General features: G+C 43.9%; 1 protein-coding gene across 1 annotated transcript; it reads right to left on the bottom strand.

Moving 5' to 3' along the window:
* Positions 1 to 3,779: 3,779 nt before the first annotated feature.
* Positions 3,780 to 20,791, bottom strand: LOC106601730 (cerebellar degeneration-related protein 2-like). Its single transcript, XM_014194076.3, has 7 exons — positions 20,540 to 20,791; positions 19,075 to 19,187; positions 14,189 to 14,337; positions 13,843 to 14,019; positions 8,043 to 8,348; positions 7,691 to 7,961; positions 3,780 to 7,483 (listed from the first exon to the last, which is right to left on the bottom strand). Exons 1-7 carry the CDS (start codon positions 20,607 to 20,609, stop codon positions 7,214 to 7,216), a joined length of 1,356 nt encoding a protein of 451 aa, XP_014049551.3. The 5' UTR covers positions 20,610 to 20,791; the 3' UTR covers positions 3,780 to 7,213.
* Between the last annotated feature and the right edge of the window lie 43 nt (positions 20,792 to 20,834).

Here is a 20,834-nt window from a genome sequence, read left to right as displayed (position 1 = left end):
ATAATGTCATGCTGATCAATAATATATTCTCCCTATCCCAGTCTGCTGTCCCCACATGTTTCAAGATTGCCACTATTGTTCCTGTGCCCAAGAAGGAAAAGGTAACTGAACTAAATGACTATCGCCCCGTAGCACTCACTTCTGTCATCATGAAGTGCTTTGAGAGACAAGTCAAGAATTGTATCACCTCCACCTTACCTGTAACCCTAGACCCACTTCAATTTGCTTACCGTCCCAATAGGTCCACAGATGATGCAATCGCAAACACAGCCCTATCCCATCTGGACAAGAGGAATACCTATGTAAGAATGCTGTTCATTGACTATAGCGCAGTATTCAACACCATAATACCCTCCAAGCTCATCATTAAGCTTGAGGCCCTGGGTCTCAACCCCACCCTGTACAATTGGGTCCTGGACTTACTGACGGACCACCCCCAGGTGGTGAAGGTAGGAAACAACATCTCCACTTTGTTGATCCTCAACACTGGGGTCCCACAAGGGTGCGTGCTCAGCCCCCTCCGGTACTCCCTGTTCACCCATGACTGTGTGGCCATGCACTCCTCCAACTCATTCATCAAGTTTGCAGACAACACAACAGTAGTAGGCTTGATTACCAACAATGACGAGACAGCCTACAGGGAGGAGGTGAGGTGTCAGGAAAACAACCTATCACTCAATGTCAACAAAACAAAGGAGATGATTGTGGACTTCAGGAAACAGCAGAGGGAGCACCCCCCATCCAAATCGACGGGACAGCAGGGGAGAAGGTGGAAAGTTAAGTTCCTTTGCGTACACATCACAGATAAACTTAAATGGTCCACACAGACAGTGTGGTGAAGAAGGCGCAACAGTGCCTTTTCAACCTCAGGAGGCTTAAGAAATGTGTCTTGTCACCTAAAACCCTAAAACTTTTACAGATGCACAATTGAGAGCATCCTGTCCGGCTGTATCACCGCCTGGTACGGCAACTGCACCGCCCACAACCACAGGGCTCTCCAGAGGGTGGTGCGGTCTGCACAACGCATCACCAGGGGCAAACTACCTGCCCTCCAGGACATCTACAGCACCCGATGTCACAGGAAGGCCAAAAAGATCATCAAGGATAACAACCACTCAAGCCACTGCCTGTTCACCCCGCTGCCTTACAGAAGGCAAGGTCAGTACAGGTGCATCAAAGATGGGACCGAGAGACTGAAAAACATCTCAAAGCCATCAGACTGTTAAACAGCCATCACTAACACAGAGAGGCTGCTGCCTACATACAGACTTGAAATCATTGGCCATTTTAATAGATGGATCCCTGGTCACTTTAATAATGCCACTTTAATAATGTTTACATATCTTGCATTACTCATCTCATATGTATATACTGTATTTTATACCATCTATTGCATCTTGCCTATGCCGCTCTGTCATTGCCCATCCATATATTCATATGTACATTGTGGCGGATGAATCAGAATTAGTTGGGTAACATAGATAATTATTATGTTTTATTAGCATAATATGCTTATGTGAGATACTTGTCATTAGAATGTATCCCTTTGGACTCTGGTGTCTTTTAGTTGCACTTTTCCCTTAGCTGGGGCTCAGTCACTTGGGGCCCAGAGAGGGGAAGAGGTCAGACTTGTCTTTGACATATCTCTGTTGCTATGCAGAATATCAGACAGGGAGGAGGACAAAATGGAACATTGTCTTCATATGTGAATGTGTCTTTACCTATTCTTAAACCATGTGAAGAGATGGCGTGATTAATGGGGAACCAATTATTTGTCTCCACAATGTCTGTGCGGAAGTCACTCCCCTCAGTGAGCTTGTCCAGGAGTGGGATCAAGAGGGGGTTTACTTGAGATGGGAGTATCTAGAGTTGACAATTGATATGCCATTGGATGAGATGGTGTTTTTGTACTATGAAGTACCAGGAACGAGATTAGAACCTCGTCATTAGGGACCAAACTGAACGATAATATATAGGGAATGTTATCTGGTTAAGGGATACTCCTTTCTCAAGTATAAGGTCCCTTTGTGAACAGTTCCTAAGATCTGTTGTTCATCATGTACATTGAGAGGGGTGGATCTTGGGTATAAAAGCTCTTTGTACTTATGTGTAGTCACTTTTCAATGGTTCATTAGAGATAGCGCATCATTGAAAGTCACGTGCTTTTGCAAATGCATCTTAATTATTAAAGATGTAGTTTTAAGTATAACTCTGACTGGTGTGTGAAGTTTGTAACTCTCCTCATTTGGTAATGCAGAAATTAGCCACCACAACATATTCATTCCTTTATACTTGTGTAAGGTAGTTGTTGTGGAATTGTTAGATATTACTGCACTGTCAGAACTAGAAGCACAAACATTTCGCTACACTCGCAATAACATCTGCTAACCATGTGTATGTGACCAATCAAATTTGATCTGATCTCTATAGATAATTAGAATAGGTAAGCCTACGGTAATGTTATAGGGCTGTCACACAGTGCAGAATGCATTAGAAATTGAATCATGAATCACAAAAACATGTTCTTTACATTTTCCACAGTGGTGTAAATCTTGAGGACAGGACAACCTCTGGGTGTTGTTGAGTTCCACCTGGCATACGTTCTCTGCTGAGTTCACAGAGCTGAGGAATGCAGTGTGGTGTCTATACAATGAACTGAGACATATGCATTTGGGACAGAGGCATGAGGGCGTGCATAACATTGACTCCCACACCTCAGTCCAGCTAGCCAAAATATTTGAATGGAGTTCTGGCTCCAAGCTGGAATCTAATAAGAAGACATTTTTCATGTATATAGGAGCGCCATTGATAGGCTATAGCCTAGCCTACATTTCACTTTCTTTGTGTTGCATTGAAGTTGTTACAGGCCTGAAGAAAACATGTCACTTTTCCATTACAATCTTTTATCAGAAATCAATTTCATACGGTCTCCCAACCAAATGTAGGTCTCAATTGCAGGTTGATTTGAAAGCCAAAACAAAGTTCTCTCAGTGTCCACAGAGTCCAGAGCCTTTGCAAGACAGTCTCTTTATGGCCGAGATTAGCATGTAATCCCCTTTTGTGGAGGGTTAGTGGATTTTGGGGTTGTTGGGAGTAGGGCAGGAAACTAGCTGTTATGTAAAAGCTATTAGCGGTCTGGAAGATAATACCCTATTATTGGCCCGAGAGGCGATCCCCAAGGACATTTGGGGACTGAGGTGCTCATTCAGAATGAGGGGGTGGGGGACGAGATTTGTCCCTTGATCAGAAATACTAATTGGTTCTATAATACATGTAAAGTAGGATATGTAATATACTGTATGACACAAGTCGTCATACCGGCTGTATTTCTGCCTGCTTGAACGGCGAATAGCTCAGATACACATGAAAACATTAAAATGCCCCGGGAAGCGATAGAACATCGCTCAGAGATGCACAAATACGATATAACATCAAAAATGGGTTTCCTTTAAGAGGCCATTTTAAGAGTACTGTAGATCTACATGTGTGATGGTTGTCTACCTTGTACCCTTTAGGATTGATTCGCTCACCCTTTTCTCACTATAGTTCGTCCAGTTTGTCAGTTCACATGAATATTGAGAGAGATTAACGTGCCCTATTTAATACTACAGACATTAAAACATGGAAGGAGGGCTGGCTGAGACAGCCCTCCAAGTAACTATGCAGGGACACGATGGTATCAATCTATGAAGCCTATTTTATCTAGCCAATATATATCCCACGTTTGCTTGGGCATGTTCTCCATGAGGCTCTTGTGTGGGAAAGAATCATAACACCTCTTGCACAATTATTTTTTAATGGTTCACTGTAAGCATGTGTTAGTCATCATGGAGAAAACTTGTTATGCTGATCCAATCACCTTCAGCTGTTATCAGTTGAGATGGGTGCTGGTGATCTATGACATCTTACTATAGGCTGCATCAATATATTAATTACAGTTGTATATTACTATGAAATTATTGCCATTTGTAATATTTCTCATATCAAGTATAGCATTAATAAATAGTTCAGACAAATAATATAATTGCAAGTTCTAATTTGATGTAAAACACAAAATGGAAGTCAAGTTTGAGTCTCGGTCCAGGATAAGTAACGTCACAACGGACTCTGGTCGTAGAGGGAGAAAGGGCGACTTGAAGTTCACCATTGTTGATGTACAGCTGCAATTTGAGCCCAGAGACTGTTTTGGGGTTTATTCAAAACAGAACAGTCATGGAGGTAATGTGAATCTACACAACAGAGAACAGACAGAAAATGTTAGCTAGCTTCCACTGTTCTGAATAAGCTCCTGAAACAAAGGAGTAGGCTATAACAGGTAATTCCTCAGCTGACCATTTGGCTACTGATCATCTAATCCAGATTGTATAATTCATCTAATACACACAACTCTAGTCCTTGAAGACTGCAGCCCGGCTGCTTTTATGCATCTCCTTGTCAAAATAGAAATGTATTTATATTCCTTATGTCTGCCCTGATACACTAAGTAGCCAAGTATTTTGAAAGGAGCAAAAAAGGAAGTCAATATTGACAGGCTTTGTGTTCCTACTTTTCAGTCCATCACAAGTAAGAAACAGTAAACCCATCCGGAAAACCAGACACTGAGAAGCATTGGACTTGAGATGGAAAAGATGTCAATGTATTGATCTGACCTCTTGTTCATCTGAAGTGTCTCAGTGTCTGTTTGACCGACTCCACTGCTCCTACCCTCATTTGTTGTGGTCTAAAGGCAGGATATTGCTGAGCACAGAACCACCAGTCTACCATTCTTAGGGCTTTGAGATTAAGCACCTTTTGTTGAGGGATCCACAAATGAAAAGACAACGTGCTGCAACCTTATAACTTTTTCCTGTTGTGTTAACACTTCCGCTTATAAAACGTAAGTTTCACATATTCAATTAAGAAGCACCTTAACATACTTTGAACCTCAGTGTCAGTCAAACTCAAAATCACTGAACTCCTCTGAATCAGCATTAGCTACAGCAACAATCACATTATAGATCTGGAATACAGTGACAAATATTAGCATAGGGAAATAAATATCATCGTCTCTAAATAATTGTTAAATAAATACATTTTAAAAATGTCCATCGGTCAGTGGTAGCTATAGGCCTAGAAATAGGGACACACATTACACAAACGTAGAAACAGTGAGAACAGACTGGGCCTTTTCCAGTGTTCACTTATGGTTCTCTAGTATTACAGACCATTCTCTCTATAAATCAATGTTGACTACCATAGGCCTAACCTCCATAAATACACTACATGACCAAAAGTACATGGACACCTGCTTGTCAAACATCTCATTCCAAAATCATGGGCATTATATGGAGTTGGTCCCCCCTTTGTTGCTATAACAGCTTCCACTCTTCTGTGAAGGGTTTCCACTAGATGTTAGAACATTGCTGTGGGGACTTGTTTCTAGTCAGCCACAAGAGCATTAGTGAGGTCACGCACTGACGTTGGGCCTGGCTGTCAGTCGGCGTTCCAATTCATCCCAAAGGCGTTCGATGGGGTTGAGTTCAGGGCTCGGTGTAGGCCAGTCGAGTTCTTCTACACTAATCGACAAACCCTTTCTGTATGGACCTCACTTTGTGCACTAGGGCATTGTCATGCCGAAACAAGGGCCTTCCCCAAACTGTTGCCACAAAGTTGGAAGCACAGAATCGTCTAAAATGTAATTGTATGCTGTAGCGTTTAGATGTCCCTTCACTGAAACTAAAGGGCCTAGCCGGAACCTTGAAAAACAACCCCAGACCATTATTCCTCTTCCACCAAACTTTACAGTTGGCACTATGCATTGGGGCAGGTAGTGTTCTCCTGGCATCCGCCAAACCCAGATTCGTCCGTCGGACTGCCAGATGGTGAAGAGTGATTCATCACACCATAGAACGCGTTTCCACTGCTCCAGAGTCCAATGGCGGCGAGCTTTACACCACTCCAGCCAACGCTTGGCAATCTTCAGCTCCCGTCATGGAAACCCACGCTCGGTCATGGAAATTTCATGAAGCTCCCGACGAACAGTTCTTGTGCTGACGTTGCTTCAAGGCAGTTTGGAACTCGGTAGTTAAGCATTCGGCAATGCCGTTCTGTGAGCTTGTGTGGCCTACCACTTCGCGGCTGAACCGTTGTTGCTCTTAGACGTTTCCACTTCACAATAACAGCACTTACAGTTGACCTGGGCAGCTCTGCCAGGGAAGAAATTTGACAAACTGACCTGTTGTAAAGGTGGCATCCTATGACGGTGCCACGTTGAAAGTCAGTCCTCTTCAGTAAGGCCATTCTACTGCCAATGTTTGTCTATGGAGATTGCATGGCTGTGTGTTCGATTTTATACACCTGTCAGCAACAGGTGTGGCTGAAATAACCAAATCCACTAATTTGAAGGGATAGAGAGATATATATATATAGCATCTATAAAGTACTTATTGAGTCTATAAAGTACTCCATCTAGTCCAGTACTCTTTAGTTGGCATAATAAAAAAAAAGGTACACAAATGTAGTTAAATCTATAATCTGGCAATATGTACAGTATGCACAAAAAGTATGGCTCCCCCGACAGACTTAACACTAAGCAGATTGAACACAGACTGCTAGATAGTCTAAGCAAGTTCAAGATCTGTACAATGGTGGTTCTGTACGTGGTATCAGAATACAAAAACACTTTCAAACACAGCGTAGGCCTACTCATTAAGCTGCAAGACCAAATCTATGGTACATACACATACCATTCTAATTGCTATGATTACTTGAATTTAGTAGAAAACAAAAGAACAGAAAAACCCTGGTTGTTAATATTATTGCACCCATTGACTTCAAGCGAAAAGGTGGTGCCATCTAATCGAGCTAAATGAGGCATAAGAGCAGTCGGATGCTAAGAGGTGATAGCATCAGGACTCAAACAATCCATTTATCAATGTTTGTGCCAAAAACAAACATGTAGATAAGGATGGAAAGTAGTCCAAGGGATGGATGGTAGATAAGAATAGTGCTTATTGATGAAACCATCGGAGCGTGTCGAGGTGATAGTGTTGACAGGATTGAAGGAGACAACAGGGTACATGTTATGTAAGAGGTACAGGTGTTAGTGCACACACACACACGCAAAACACCCTTTGGGATCTGCCATTTGAGGCCCTCTCCTAAAGCAATATCCTCTTGAGCAGTCCATTCAAAGGTGCAGAAAGAACAAATACTGCCATCACTGTCCCCTGAGTCAATGACCCTGACTCGGCCACTTGTTCTCACTTAGGTCCTCTTTGGTCTTCTGGATGCAGGTGAAGATCTCCTGGAAAAGGGCCTTGTACTCCGGCTGAGGCCCATTGTCTTCAGGGACAGCTGGGAGCCCGATGGAGGTGGCCGAGCTTGAGAGGCGCCGTCGGGGGTAACTGACAGCACCGTGGGAACTGTGGGGTGTCTGCACGGCCTTGTGACTGAGCCCGTCTGCCCCCAACTGGCAGCGCCGCAGAAGCTCCTCATATTTGATCTGCAGGAGGCAAACCTTCAGTCACTCATTGGCAACTTTCCACACTGTATAACAAACTCAAATGACTGCATAAAAATGTAATTGGCTTCACCTCCTAGACCCTTTGTTTGTCATTCTTATTCATAGGGCACATCGTAAACAAATGGAAATAGTTACACCCTCTGTCTTTGTGTTGATTATGCAATAATGATAAATGAAAACCTTTACCTGCAGTGCACTATACTGGGCGTCCACCTCATTGAGCAGGGAGATTCCTCTCTGCTTCACCGCCTCTGCTCTTCTGATACATGTACGCTCATGCCCCCGCCGGATGTCGTCTGCTAGTGTCCCCTTCAGAACACTTTCGCTGTTGCACCTCTGCAGGCTGCGCCTCCCCTGCTCCCCCACCTCCTTCTCCTCCCTTTGTACCAGACTGGGCTTCTCCTCTGGGGCGAAGAAGACCATGTCGGGCAGCAGTAGCCGGTCAGGTCTCCTGACACTGGTGGAGTAGAGTATTGTCTTTATTATGCTGAATATACAAACATGTACCAAGTATGAATAGAAAGTGTCATGATCGTACCTGTTGGCGTAGTCGGCCTGCCACAGCTGCCGTAGCTCCTCCACCTCTGCCTCCAGCTCCCTCTGCCTAGCCCGGCAGCCCTCCAGCAGGGCCAGCCGCTGCTCCAGAGCCCCGTTCTCCCTGGCAGTCAGCTCAGTCTCCTGTTCCGCTGCCTCCCGCTTCCCCCGCTCAGAGGCCAGAACAGCCTGCAGGGTCTGGATGGAGCGCTGGAGCACAGAGTTCTCCTCCTCTGGGTCTGGGTCCTGACAGGACTCCTTCCTTGCTGGCCAGGAACGCTCCACACGCAGGCTCTCATAGGCCATGTACCTGGGACAGGGAAAGGACTAAGGGTCAACAAGATGGTGAAAGTGGTTATAGAGACCTGTTTTTTTTATCATGTACAGTACCAGTCAAAAGTTTGGACACCTACTCATTCAAGGGTTTTTCTTTATTATGACGATTTCCTACATTGTAGAATAGTGAAGACATCAAATCTATGAAATAACACATCTGGAATCATGTATTAACCAACAAATATGTGTTAAACAAATATATACAGTGGGGGAAAAAAGTATTTGATTCCCTGTTGATTTTGTACGTTTGCCCACTGACAAAGAAATGATCAGTCTATAATTTTAAAGGTAGGTTTATTTGAACAGTGAGAGACAGAATAACAACAAATAAATCCTGAAAAACACGTCAAAAATTATTTGCATTTTAATGAGGGAAATAAGTATTTGACCCCTCTGCAAAACATGACTTAGTACTTGTTGGCAAAACCCTTGTTGGCAATCACAGAGGTCAGACGTTTCTTGTAGTTGGCCACCAGGTTTGCACACATCTCAGGAGGGATTTTGTCCCACTCCTCTTTGCAGATCTTCTCCAAGTCATTAAGGTTGCGAGGCTGACGTTTGGCAACTCGAACCTTCAGCTCCCTCCACAGATTTTCTATGGGATTAAGGTCTGGAGACTGGCAAGGCCACTCCAGGACCTTAATGTGCTTCTTCTTGAGCCACTCCTTTGTTGCCTTGGCAGTGTGTTTTGGGTCATTGTCATACTGGAATACCCATCCACGACCCATTTTCAATGCCCTGGCTGAGGGAAGGAGGTTCTCACCCAAGATTTGACGGCACATGGCCCCGTCCATCGTCCCTTTGATGCGATGAAGTTGTCCTGTCCCCTTAGCAGAAAAACACCCCCAAAGCGTAATGTTTCCACCTCCATGTTTGACGGTGGAGATGGTGTTCTTGGGGTTATAGGCAGCATTCCTCCTCCTCCAAACACGTTGAGTTGATGCCAAAGAGCTCCATTCTGGTCTCATCTGACCACAACACTTTCACCAGTTGTCCTCTGAGTCATTCAGATGTTCATTGGCAAACTTCAGACGGGAATGTATATGTATTCTTGAGCAGGGGGACCTTGCGGGCGCTGCAGGATTTCAGTCCTTCACGGCGTAGTGCGTTACCAATTGTTTTCTTGGTGACTATGGTCCCAGCTGCCTTGAGATCATTGACAAGATCCTCCCGTATAGTTCTGGGCTGATTCCTCACCGTTCTCATGATCATTGCAACTCCACGAGGTGAGATCTTGCATGGAGCCCCAGGCCAAGGGATATTGACAGTTCTTTTGTGTTTCTTCCATTTGCGAATAATCGCACCAACTGCTGTCACCTTCTCCCCAAGCTGCTTGGCGATGGTCTTGTAGCCCATTCCAGCCTTGTGTAGGTCTACAATCTTGTCCCTGACATCCTTGGAGAGCTCTTTGGTCTTGGCCATGGTGGAGAGTTTGGAATCTGATTGATTGCTTCTGTGGACAGGTGTCTTTTATACAGGTAACAAGCTGCGGTTAGGAGCACTCCCTTTAAGAGTGTGCTCCTAATCTCAGCTCGTTACCTGTATAAAAGACACCTGGGAGCCAGAAATCTTTCTGATTGAGAGGGGGTCAAATACTTTTTCCCCCCACTGTATTATATTTGAGATTCTTCAAAGTAGCAACCGTTTGCTTTGACAGCTTTGCACACTCATTCTCTCAACCAGCTTCATGAGGTAGTCACCTGGAATGCATTTCAAATAACAGGTGTGCCTTGTTAAAAGTTAATTTGTGGAATTTCTTAATTAATGTGTTTGAGACAATCAGTTGTGTTGTGACAAGGTAGGGGTGGTATACAGAAGATAGCCCTATTTGGTAAAAGACCAAGTCCATATTATGGAAAGAATAGCTCAAATAAGCAAAGAGAAACGACAGTCCATCATTACTTTAAGACATCAGTCAATGTGGAAGGCCAGTCAATGTAGAAAATTAAGAACTTTGAAAGATTCTTCAAGTGCAGTCTCAAAAACTATCAAGGGCTATGATGAAACTGGCTCTCATGAGGACCGCCACAGGAAAGACCCAGAGCTACCTCTACTGCAGAGGATAAGTTCATTCAAGTTAACAGCCTCAGAAATTGCAGCCCAAATAAATGCTTCAGTGCTCAGGTAACAGACATCTCAACATCAACTGTTCAAAGGAGACTGTGTGAATCAGGCCTTCATGGTCCAATTGCTGCTAAGAAACCACTACTAAAGGACACTACTAAGAAGAGACTTGCTTGGGCCAAGAAACACGAGCAATGGACATTAGACTGGTGGAAATATGTCTTTAGGTCTGATGAGTCCATATTTGAGATTTTTGGTTCCAACCGCCTTGTCTTTGAGATGCAGAATAGGTTAACAGATGATCTCTGCATGTGTGGTTCCCACCGTGAAGCATGGAGGTGGTGTGATGCTGCTTTGCTTGTGACACCGTCAGTGATTTATTCAGAATTCAAGGCACACTTAACCAGCATGACTACCACAGCATTCTGCAGTGATATGCCATCCCATCTGGTTTGAGCCTAGTGGGACTATCATTTCTTTTTCAACAGGACAATGACCCAACACACCTCCAGGCTGTGTAAGGGCTATTTGACCAAGAAGGAGAGGGATGGAGTGCTGCATCAGATGACCTGGCCTCCAATCACCCAAACTCAATCCAATTGAGATGGTTTGGGATGAGCTGGACCGCGGAGTGAAGAAAAAGCAGTCAACAACTGCTCAGCATGTGGGAACTCCTTCAAGACTGTTGGAAAAGCATTCCAGGTGAAGCTGGTTGAGAAAATGCCAAGAGTGTGCAAAGCTGTCAAGGCAAAGGGTGGCTACTTTGCAGAATGACAAATATATACTGCTCAAAAAAATAAAGGGAACACTTAAACAACACATCCTAGATCTGAATGAAAGAAATAATCTTCTTAAATACTTTTTTCTTTACATAGTTGAATGTGCTGACAACAAAATCACACAAAAATAAATCAATGGAAATCCAATTTATCAACCCATGGATGTCTGGATTTGGAGTCACACTCAAAATTAAAAGTGGAAAACCACACTACAGGCTGATCCAACTTTGATGTAATGTCCTTAAAACAAGTCAAAATGAGGCTCAGTAGTGTGTGTGGCCCTAACCCTAACCTCCCTACGCCTGGGCATGCTCCTGATGAGGTGGCGGATGGTCTCCTGAGGGATCTCCTCCCAGATCTGGACTAAAGCATCCGCCAACTCCTGGACAGTCTGTGGTGCAACGTGGCGTTGGTGGATGGAGCGAGACATGATGTCCCAGATGTGCTTAATTGGATTCAGGTCTGGGGAACGGGCGGGCCAGTCCATAGCATCAATGCCTTCCTCTTGCAGGAACTGCTGACACACTCCAGCCACATGAGGTCAAGCATTGTCTTGCATTAGGAGGAACCCAGGGCCAACCGCACCAGCATATGGTCTCACAAGGGGTCTGAGGATCTCATCTCGGTACCTAATTGGCAGTCAGGCTACCTCTGGCGAGCACATGGAGGGCTGTGCGGCCCCCCAAAGAAATGCCACCCCACACCATGACTGACCCACCGCCAAACCGGTCATGCTGGAGGATGTTGCAGGCAGCAGAACGTTCTCCACAGCATCTCCAGACTCTGTCACGTCTGTCACGTGCTCAGTGTGAACCTGCTTTCATCTGTGAAGAGCACAGGGCGCCAGTGGCGAATTTGCCAATCTTGGTGTTCTCTGGCAAATGCCAAACGTCCTGCACGGTGTTGGGCTGTAAGCACAACCCCCACCTGTGGACGTCGGGCCCTCATAGAGTCTGTTTCTGACCATTTGAGCAGACACATGCACATTTGTGGCCTGCTGGAGGTCATTTTGCAGGGCTCTGGCATTGCTTCTCCTGCTCCTCCTTGCACAAAGGTGGAGGAAGCGGTCCTGCTGCTGGGTTGTTGCCCTCCTACGGCCTCCTCCACGTCTCCTGATGTACTGGCCTGTCTCCTGGTAGCGCCTCCATGCTCTGGACACTACGCTGACAGACACAGCAAACCTTCTTGCCACAGCTCGCATTGATGTGCCATCCTGGATGAGCTGCACTACCTGAGCCACTTGTGTGGGTTGTAGACTCCGTCTCATGCTACCACTAGAGTGAAAGCACCGCCAGCATTCAAAAGTGACCAAAACATCAGCCAGGAAGCATAGGAACTGAGAAGTGGTCTGTGGTCCCCACCTCCAGAACCACTCCTTTATTGGGGGTGTCTTGCTAATTGCCTGTAATTTCCACCTGTTGTCTATTCCATTTGCACAACAGCAGGTGAAATGTATTGTCAATCAGTGTTGCTTCTTAAGTGGACCATTTGATTTCACAGAAGTGTGATTGACTTGGAGTTACATTGTGTTGTTTAAGTGTTCCCTTTATTTTTTTGAGCAGTGTATTTTGATTTGTTTAACACTTTTTTGGTTACTACATGATTCCATGTGTTATTTCATTGTTTTGATGTTCACTATTATTCTACAATGTAGAAAATAGTACAAATAAAGAAAAACCCTTGAATAGTAGGTGTGTCCAAACTTTTGACTGGTACTGTATGTGCTTTATCAGTGGTTTTGTATTGCATGCTAAAACAGGCTACTAAACTATGTGTGTATGTATACAGGCTAGACTTAACCCCATCTGAAAGATTTATCTGCAGGGGATTATGTCCGAAAAGCCTTGGCCCAGATTAGGTGGTCTGGGTCTGTGTGACCTGGGGACGCCCAGTCAGCACACGGCTGATAATGGCGATAATACGGGGGGGGGGGGGGGGGGGGGTCGTAGTGGCCCGGCTTAACAGGTCATTAGACTATGGACCCATCTCAATAGTCAAAAGTGTGTCTCTGCCTGTCTCCTTTACTTAATATGTACTGAAAGGGAATACACAGATCTCTATAAGGGGAAGAGATGAGAAGAGGCTCTATGACTGCTGGTTTGACACCAGTGATGATTGGTAGTGCAGTTTCTATAAACTTTCAGAAAGACATGTAACTTGGCTACACACACAGTTCCTGGAATGATGTACTTTAACTTGGCCAGTGACAAACATTCAGGCTAGCTGAAGTAAAACATTCCTCTCAAGGCACATGCTTGTTACTGTACTTTAAAATAACATTTAAGGTAACTTCCTCTGTTTATTGTTTGTTATTGTGTTCCTCTGTTAGCATGCACATAATCTCCAAATTGTTTAGTTACTATAATCCGAGTGCAGGAAATTAGTGTTGTGACACAAAGTTCACAGTGACCACTGCAGAATAAGGCCAGATCATTTGGTCTCTTCTCAGCCTAGTCTTGGTTTGCATGGTTGAGATGACAATTAAAATTTATCAACATTGATTTGAGCTGAATAAATCTGGTTCTGTGGTGGAATGGCTATGTTTTAGAGTAACAATAACATTAGCGGTTTGTTGGCACCAGGTTCAATTGCACAGCTGCAGGACACATACATGCACACACTCACTTGTCTTTCTGCAGGTCATACAACTCCTTGAGGCAGGACACACTCTGTGCGCCGAGGTTGTGTCTCTGTTCGGCCAGTTCTCTCCTGCTCCGGTCAGACTGGGCTGTCCTCAGCTCCTCCACCTGGGTCTGCAAGTCCTCCATGTGGGTCTCAAGACTGTTGATCGTTTCTGTCAGGCTGAGAGAGGACAAGCATTTGAAGTGGTTCGAATTACTGAGCTTTGTGGTGAAAATTTAGCCAAAACCTTGCCACTTAGTTAATTTGGGGCAAGTATTTATACTGGGGGGGGGGGGGGAAATGTTTGCAGTTAGTATTTTCAGAAAGGAATCAAAGTCCTGAGTCTCACCAGTTGATCCTCTGCTGGGCGACACGGTTGTCCAGAATCAGCCTGTGGTTGCCCTGCTCCAGGTCTCTGGCCGCCACATCTAGCTGCTCGTATACCTTAGCATGCTGGTCATTCATGTGCCTCAGCAAATCCACCTGCTTAGTCAGGTACTGGGAGGAGGTCAAAGGTAATTGCCATTGAAATGGGATGGAACAGTTTTTGGCTCCACTAATAGGGTCCAGCATTTGTCAGGTGATAGAGTTCTGTATGTAAGTATTGATCAAGCATTTAATTATGGTTACATTATGACTGCTACAGTATGCGAGTTCTCTCATTCTTGCAATTCGATTCTCAGAACAATGATCCATTACAAAACAGGTCAGTGCATCTTCTGAAGAGGACCAGAAGCACCAAACACACTTTTGGACTGGCAAAAAAACACTGCGGCTTTGTGACCAGAATACTTTATGCAAGCATGGAGCTGAGACATATACCACTTAGCATTATCAGGATGGGTCACTGCCACTTGTTAAAGGACTCCTAAGTGATCCCCGCGTGCCCTCGAATTTAGGCTTAACCATCATTACTCATTCAAATCATTAGAGTTTGATATTAACTGACTGGCAGACGAGGCATAGGAGGATAAAGCCCTAAGTGAAAAAAAGATAGCAGTGTCACAATACTGACAGATGAGTAACACTGTCACAGTAGTTGCATAGGTGACAATAGTACCTTGAACTTTACATATCTATCTACCCATTACCTGAAAATAAAAAGCCTATATTCCTCTGTTCAAGGATCCAACCCTTTTTTCAATTTTCACCTAAAATGACATACCCAAATCTAACTGCCTATAGCTCAGGAACTGAAGCAAGGCTATGCATATTCTTGATACCATTTGAAAGGAAACACTTTAAAGTTTATGGAAATGTGAAATGAATGTAGGAGAAAAATAACATTAGATCTGGTAAAAAAAATAATACAAATAACCATTTTTGTTCCATCATCTTTGAAATGCAAGAATAAGGCCATTACATGACTTAGGACTCTAAGCGCAATTTAGATTTTGGCCACTAGATGGCAGCAGTATATGTGCAAAGTTTTAGACTGATCCAATGAACCGTTGCATCACTGTTCAAAATGTTGTATCAAGTCTACCCAAATGTGCCTAAATCGGTTAATTGAAACATTTAAGTTCATAACTGTGCACTCTCAAACAATAGCATGGTATTATTTCACTGTATTAGCTACTGTAATATGGACAGTGCAGTAGGATTATCATAATTTAAGCTTTCTGCCCATATAAGACATAGCTATGTCCTGGAAAATGATCTTGTTACTTACAATGTCATGCTAATCACATTAGCGCATGTTAGCTCAACCGTCCCGCGGGGGGGGGGGGACAGCGATCCTGTAGAGGTTTTAACATTAACGAAAAATGGCAATTCCACAGTAACAGAATGATGCTGAGACTCCCGATTTTCCACTTTCAAATGTACTTAAAATAAAAACCAATGATAGCAAAGTCCAAAAATAAAAACACAACTTCATGTACAAGGACAACTTCTAACAATTTCCACAGAAAATTTTACCAAAACACATTTACTTGAAGAACAGTGCAGAGGCAATGTTTGATAACAGAATGACAGCACAAACAGCACAGACCATCATTCTGTTACCAAACTTTGCATCATTCTGTTACCGTGGAATAGCCAAAGAGTAGCCTAAGACCAGGTACAGACACCACATATAGAGATGGTCAGTTACATGGGATTACAACTCTAAGCACTGAAGGCATTGGCCTCATAATAAGCACTGTAAAGAATTTTAAAGGTCCCTTGTTGACCTGCTGTCAATTAGATGGTCTCTCCAGTAATTGAAATAGAACGGGACAGTTGGTACAGTCAGTAATAGTAGGACATCCTGGGGTTAAACGAGACTGCTCACCGAACACATACTGCTTGTTCCACCATGGTCGCCCAAAGCTAGCACCTGCGCAGTGCACATATTTGCTCATCTTGTACAGATCTGTTGTTCATGTTTATGTTTGGAAATTAAGTGATTTACTGTACAAATCAGACCTGCGCCGCATGCCCGGCACCCATAGCTCAAGTCGACCCTTGTGAACAAGCAAGGAGTTCATACTTAAGAAGTGGTCACTAGTCAGGAAGATGGAGGAAAGGCAGAAAGGTCTGATACGAAAATGTCATGTCGTTTGTACCGCCACCCTAACTGAGAACGTGTGTGTGAGTACTCAGCAGGATACATTCCATGAATATAGTGAGGGTACTATTAGGCTACCCCAACATTTTGGTCGTTAAACACACCATCATATATCATGAGGTGTGAGGCAGGAAAGAGTATTTGCACACCAAGTTCTCTTAGGCTATGCTGTCTAAACTCAGCCCTGTGTTGAGAGGCAGGATAACATCAGTAGTAACTATGTGAAAGTTCACTACCTTGACTAAGCCTTTGGCTACTGAAGGAAGCATAAAGCCGTTGGCCACTGCTCTCCTTTCAGAGGAGGTGAAAGGTATCCTAAAGGGTGCCTTAAAGATAGTAAGACAAATACCTGTCCATGATACGTAGACCTTGCCAAGAACCGATTAAGTCATGAGCTAATCCAGACAGGCTTTCACTTGATCCCATTTAACGAGAGGAAACTAATGATCGGAAGAGCCTCACAAGAAAAGAGGTTTGGGGGAGAGATTTGTTAACGTGGACTTTCGGCTCCCATTGACGGACTTGTTGGTCTGTGCGTATGGTTGTTTCCTAATGATGTCATACAGTTGAGCTAAGCTTCTTATTGCTTTTGAACACCGGAAGTCCTGTTTTTGTTTACATACAGGACAGGTGCAGTTCCTTCGGAAAGTATTCAGACCCCTTGACCTTTTCCACATTTTGTTACGTTACAGCCTTATTCTAAAACGGATTAAATACACATTTTAAATTCCTCAGCAATCTACACAGAATACCTCATAACGACAAAGTGAACAGGTTTAGAAATTTTTGCAAATTGATTCAAATAAAAAACAGAAATACCTTAATTACATAAGTATTCAGACCCTTTGCTATGAGACTTGAAATTGAGCTCAGGTGCATCCTGTTTCCATTGATCATGCTTGAGTTGTTTCTAAAACTTGATTGGAGTCCACCTGTGGTAAATTAAATTGATTGGACATGACTTGAAAAAGGCACACATCTGTCTATATAAAAAGGTCCCACAATTGACAGGGCATGTTCGAGGCACAGATCTGGGGAAGGGTACCAAAACTAATTCTGCAGCATTGAAGGTCCCCAAGAAAACAGTGGCTTCCATCCTTAAATGGAAGAAGTTTGGAACCACCAAGACTCTTCCTAGAGCTGGCCGCCCGGCCAAACTGAGCAATCGGGGGAGAAGGGCCTTGGTCAGGGAGGTGACCAAGAACCCGATGGTCACCGACAGTAAAAGGCACATGACAGCCTGCCAAAATGCACCTAAAGGACTCAGACCATGAGAAACAATATTCTCTGGTCTGATGAAACCAAGATTCAACTCTTTGACCTGAATTCCAAGCGTCATGTCTGGAGGAAACCTGGCACCATCCCTACGGTGAAGCATGGTGGTGGCAGCATCATGCTGTGGGGGTGTTTTTCAGCAGCAGAGACTGGGAGACTAGTCAGGATCAAGGGAAAGATGAACGGAGCAAAGTACAGAAAGATCTTTGATGAAACCCTGCTCCAGAGTGCTCAGGACCTCAGACTGGGTCGAAGGTTCACCTTCCAACAGGACAATGACCCTATGCACACAGCCAAGACAACGCAGGAGTGGCTTCAGGACAAGTCTCTGAATGTCCTTGAGTGGCCCAGCCAGAGCCCGGACTTGAACATCTCTGAAGTGACCTGAAAATAGCTGTGCAGCAGCGCTCCCAATCCAACCTGACAGAGCTTGAGAGGAAGAATGGGAGAAACTCCCCAAATACAGGTGTGCCAAGCTTGTAGCATTATACCAAAGAAGACTCAAGGCTGTAATTGCTGCCAAAGGTGATTCAACAAAGTACTGTAATGAAACAGGCAGTGAGCAGGTCTCGAACCCTCAACCTTCTAGCCCGAAGTCCAGCGCGCTATCGACTGTGAGTCGATATCCTCGCTTATAAACCCAGGGTCGTTACACTACTCCCTCCTTTCAAAGAGCGCGTCCTCGCGCTAGCTTGCGACTCTACGTCTTACAGGAACACGCTCACTGGCCAAGCACACGCACTGCCGTGGATGCAAGGTCTGATCACTTCTGACACCAATGTAATGAAACAGGCAGGGAGCAGGTCTTGAACCCTCGACCTTCTAGCCCGAGGTCCAGTGCGCTATCGACTGTGCAGTAAAAGCATGCTCGTGCGGAAGAGTCGATATCAGTGCTTATAAAGCCAGGGTCGCTACACTACTGTGAAAAGAGTCTGAATACTTATGTAAATGTGATTTTTTTTATTTTTAATAAATTAGCCAAAATTGAAAAAAAAATAAAACACTGTTTTTGCTGTCATTATGGGGTATTGTGTATAGATTGATGAGGGGGAAAAAGAAATGTAATACATTTTAGAATAAGGCTGTAACCAAACAAAATTTGTAAAAAGTTGAGGGGTCTGAATACTTTCCGAAGGACAGGTTAGCTAAGACTATGTCAATTTGGTGAATGAATGTACAGTATCTGGTACAGTATCTGCAAAATGATAATTTATTAACAAGCAATATTCCAGCCATATTGACCTTCAGAGCAAGGTTTAAAAAGTGATTCATTCATATTACACATCTTGCAGCCGTTCAATATGTTGCGGACTGATTCAAAATCAGTGGGAAAAATGTAACCTACAATGTGGTGTGCGTGTTTGTATTTGCTCTCAGTGGCTTAGTATGATCATATTTAGACTAGCTACCTCAATCTCCTGAAGCTGCTCCTGGTTGGTGGAGTACATCTGCTGCAGCCCCTGCTCCAACTCATGGTTCCGGTCCAGCAGGGTCTTACCCAGCTGAGCCGCCAAATGGAGATCTGTAAATACACACACGCAAACAAAACACATTCATTGTATATATAACAGGGTTGGTTATGTTTCCAACTTGCCTCTAAAGAAAAGTGTATTTAATGTTCAAGCATTCTTTTTGGTTGGTTCAATTCCGATGACAATAAGGCGTGTTGTTATTGGCCCCGCTTGAATTTCAGGTCTCCCCAGTATGAAATGTGACGCAAGGGGTAGGTCACGTTCTGAATACTGTTTTCCATTTTACAATGTGTACATTGCTGATTTATACATGTGTGGGTATATGGTACCTGTTAGGGATTGAGGGGCTTTCTGGGATGTGCTTTGGTATATGATTGCTGTAAGTGTGTTAGCTAGCATGCCCCGATGTAATGGTCACATAAGCCCACTGTTAACAGTTGTTTTCATGCTACAGATTTTACCATCGACAGCCATCAACATCATTAATAAGCCCTGCACAATGAACATGCTGCTTCCTATTTAACAACAGATAATACATAATGCTCAACTGGGACCACTGGCTGGGGTGATTTTTTGGGACAAAACACACACAACTCAAGGAGAGTACGATTATCATTTGTTACATATACACACTAAACATGGATCAGTTCACACTTTCACAAATGTGTACACACACAGCATGTTAGGCTCCTTTAGTCCAATATTGGGCTAACATTACTCCTTTTAGTCCAAGGACCTTACACGTTCTGTTTAAAGGTGAATTGGCTCTGGAAGCCAAAACCTCAATCTAAATCGATTCTCAATTGCGGTATGGTTCTAGAAACATAAATCCCTCTACTTTCACATCAATATAATTTCCAAATGCAAAATACACACTTACTGTACACAGATTTAAGCGGTTTAACACAGTTGCAGCCTACAGTATTTTTCAGTGACAACACGTTTGTGGCGTCTGACTTCCGTTTACACACGCATATTGCAAAGTTGTAACATATTGTACACTTTGTAAATTCCTAACATTCCAAATTATAATTCAGAACATATTATACAAAATGGGTGACGGACATCCACAAATTAATTCATAATATACGAAACGTATCATACTAAATGGAGTGTATTGGATTTACATACAGAATAATACAAAATGCTCTGAGACCAGGTTGCAGCCAGCCACCTAATGTAATGGAACTGAGTGTCATGATCAACTACATACAGGTGCACAATAATAACGCAGTACACATATACATGCAAATAGTGCCCAAACAAACTACAAAAACCGTAGCCTACACACAGACTACACAAGACACAATATCAACGCATGCGAAGTGACAAAGAGGCTGGTGATTGTCCTCTCTCAGCTTCGGCTGTTTAGGGCGCAACGCCGGCAACACAAGTCTCTTACCGTGCTCAAGGTCCTGTTTGCCATACCATGGCTCCTCATCCTTGAGCTCAAACTCTTCCTCCACTATCATATCGGCATTTTCCACTGACAATTAGAGAGTGCGCGCTCTACCCGGCAGAATCCTAAAACACCGGTGTGATAAACAGCCTGGAGTGACCAGACAAAATCCTCTGATGTCGTAGTCCGGTGTCTTTCTGCGGCAACGTGGCAATCTGTGTAGCCGGAGAACGAACTCAGCCCCTAAGTAAAAAGCAACACTACTTTTTTAATGACAGTTCATTGACCAATAATTAGA

This window comes from Salmo salar, chromosome 03 (assembly GCF_965601325.2).
Source record: "Salmo salar chromosome 03, fSalSal1, whole genome shotgun sequence".
NCBI classification, from domain to species: domain Eukaryota; kingdom Metazoa; phylum Chordata; class Actinopteri; order Salmoniformes; family Salmonidae; genus Salmo; species Salmo salar.
This window is presented reverse-complemented; position numbering and strand designations above follow the sequence as displayed.

Coding starts and splice junctions, on each gene's coding strand:
- LOC106601730 (XM_014194076.3), bottom strand. CDS start 20,609: ATGATAGTGGAGGAAGAGTTTGAGCTCAAGGATGAGGAGCCATGGTAT. Junction 14,338..19,074: donor AGCAGCTTCAGGAGATTGAG/GTAGCTAGTCTA, acceptor ACCTCCTCCCAG/TACCTGACTAAGCAGGTGGA. Junction 7,484..7,690: donor CCCAGTATAGTGCACTGCAG/GTAAAGGTTTTC, acceptor TGCCTCCTGCAG/ATCAAATATGAGGAGCTTCT.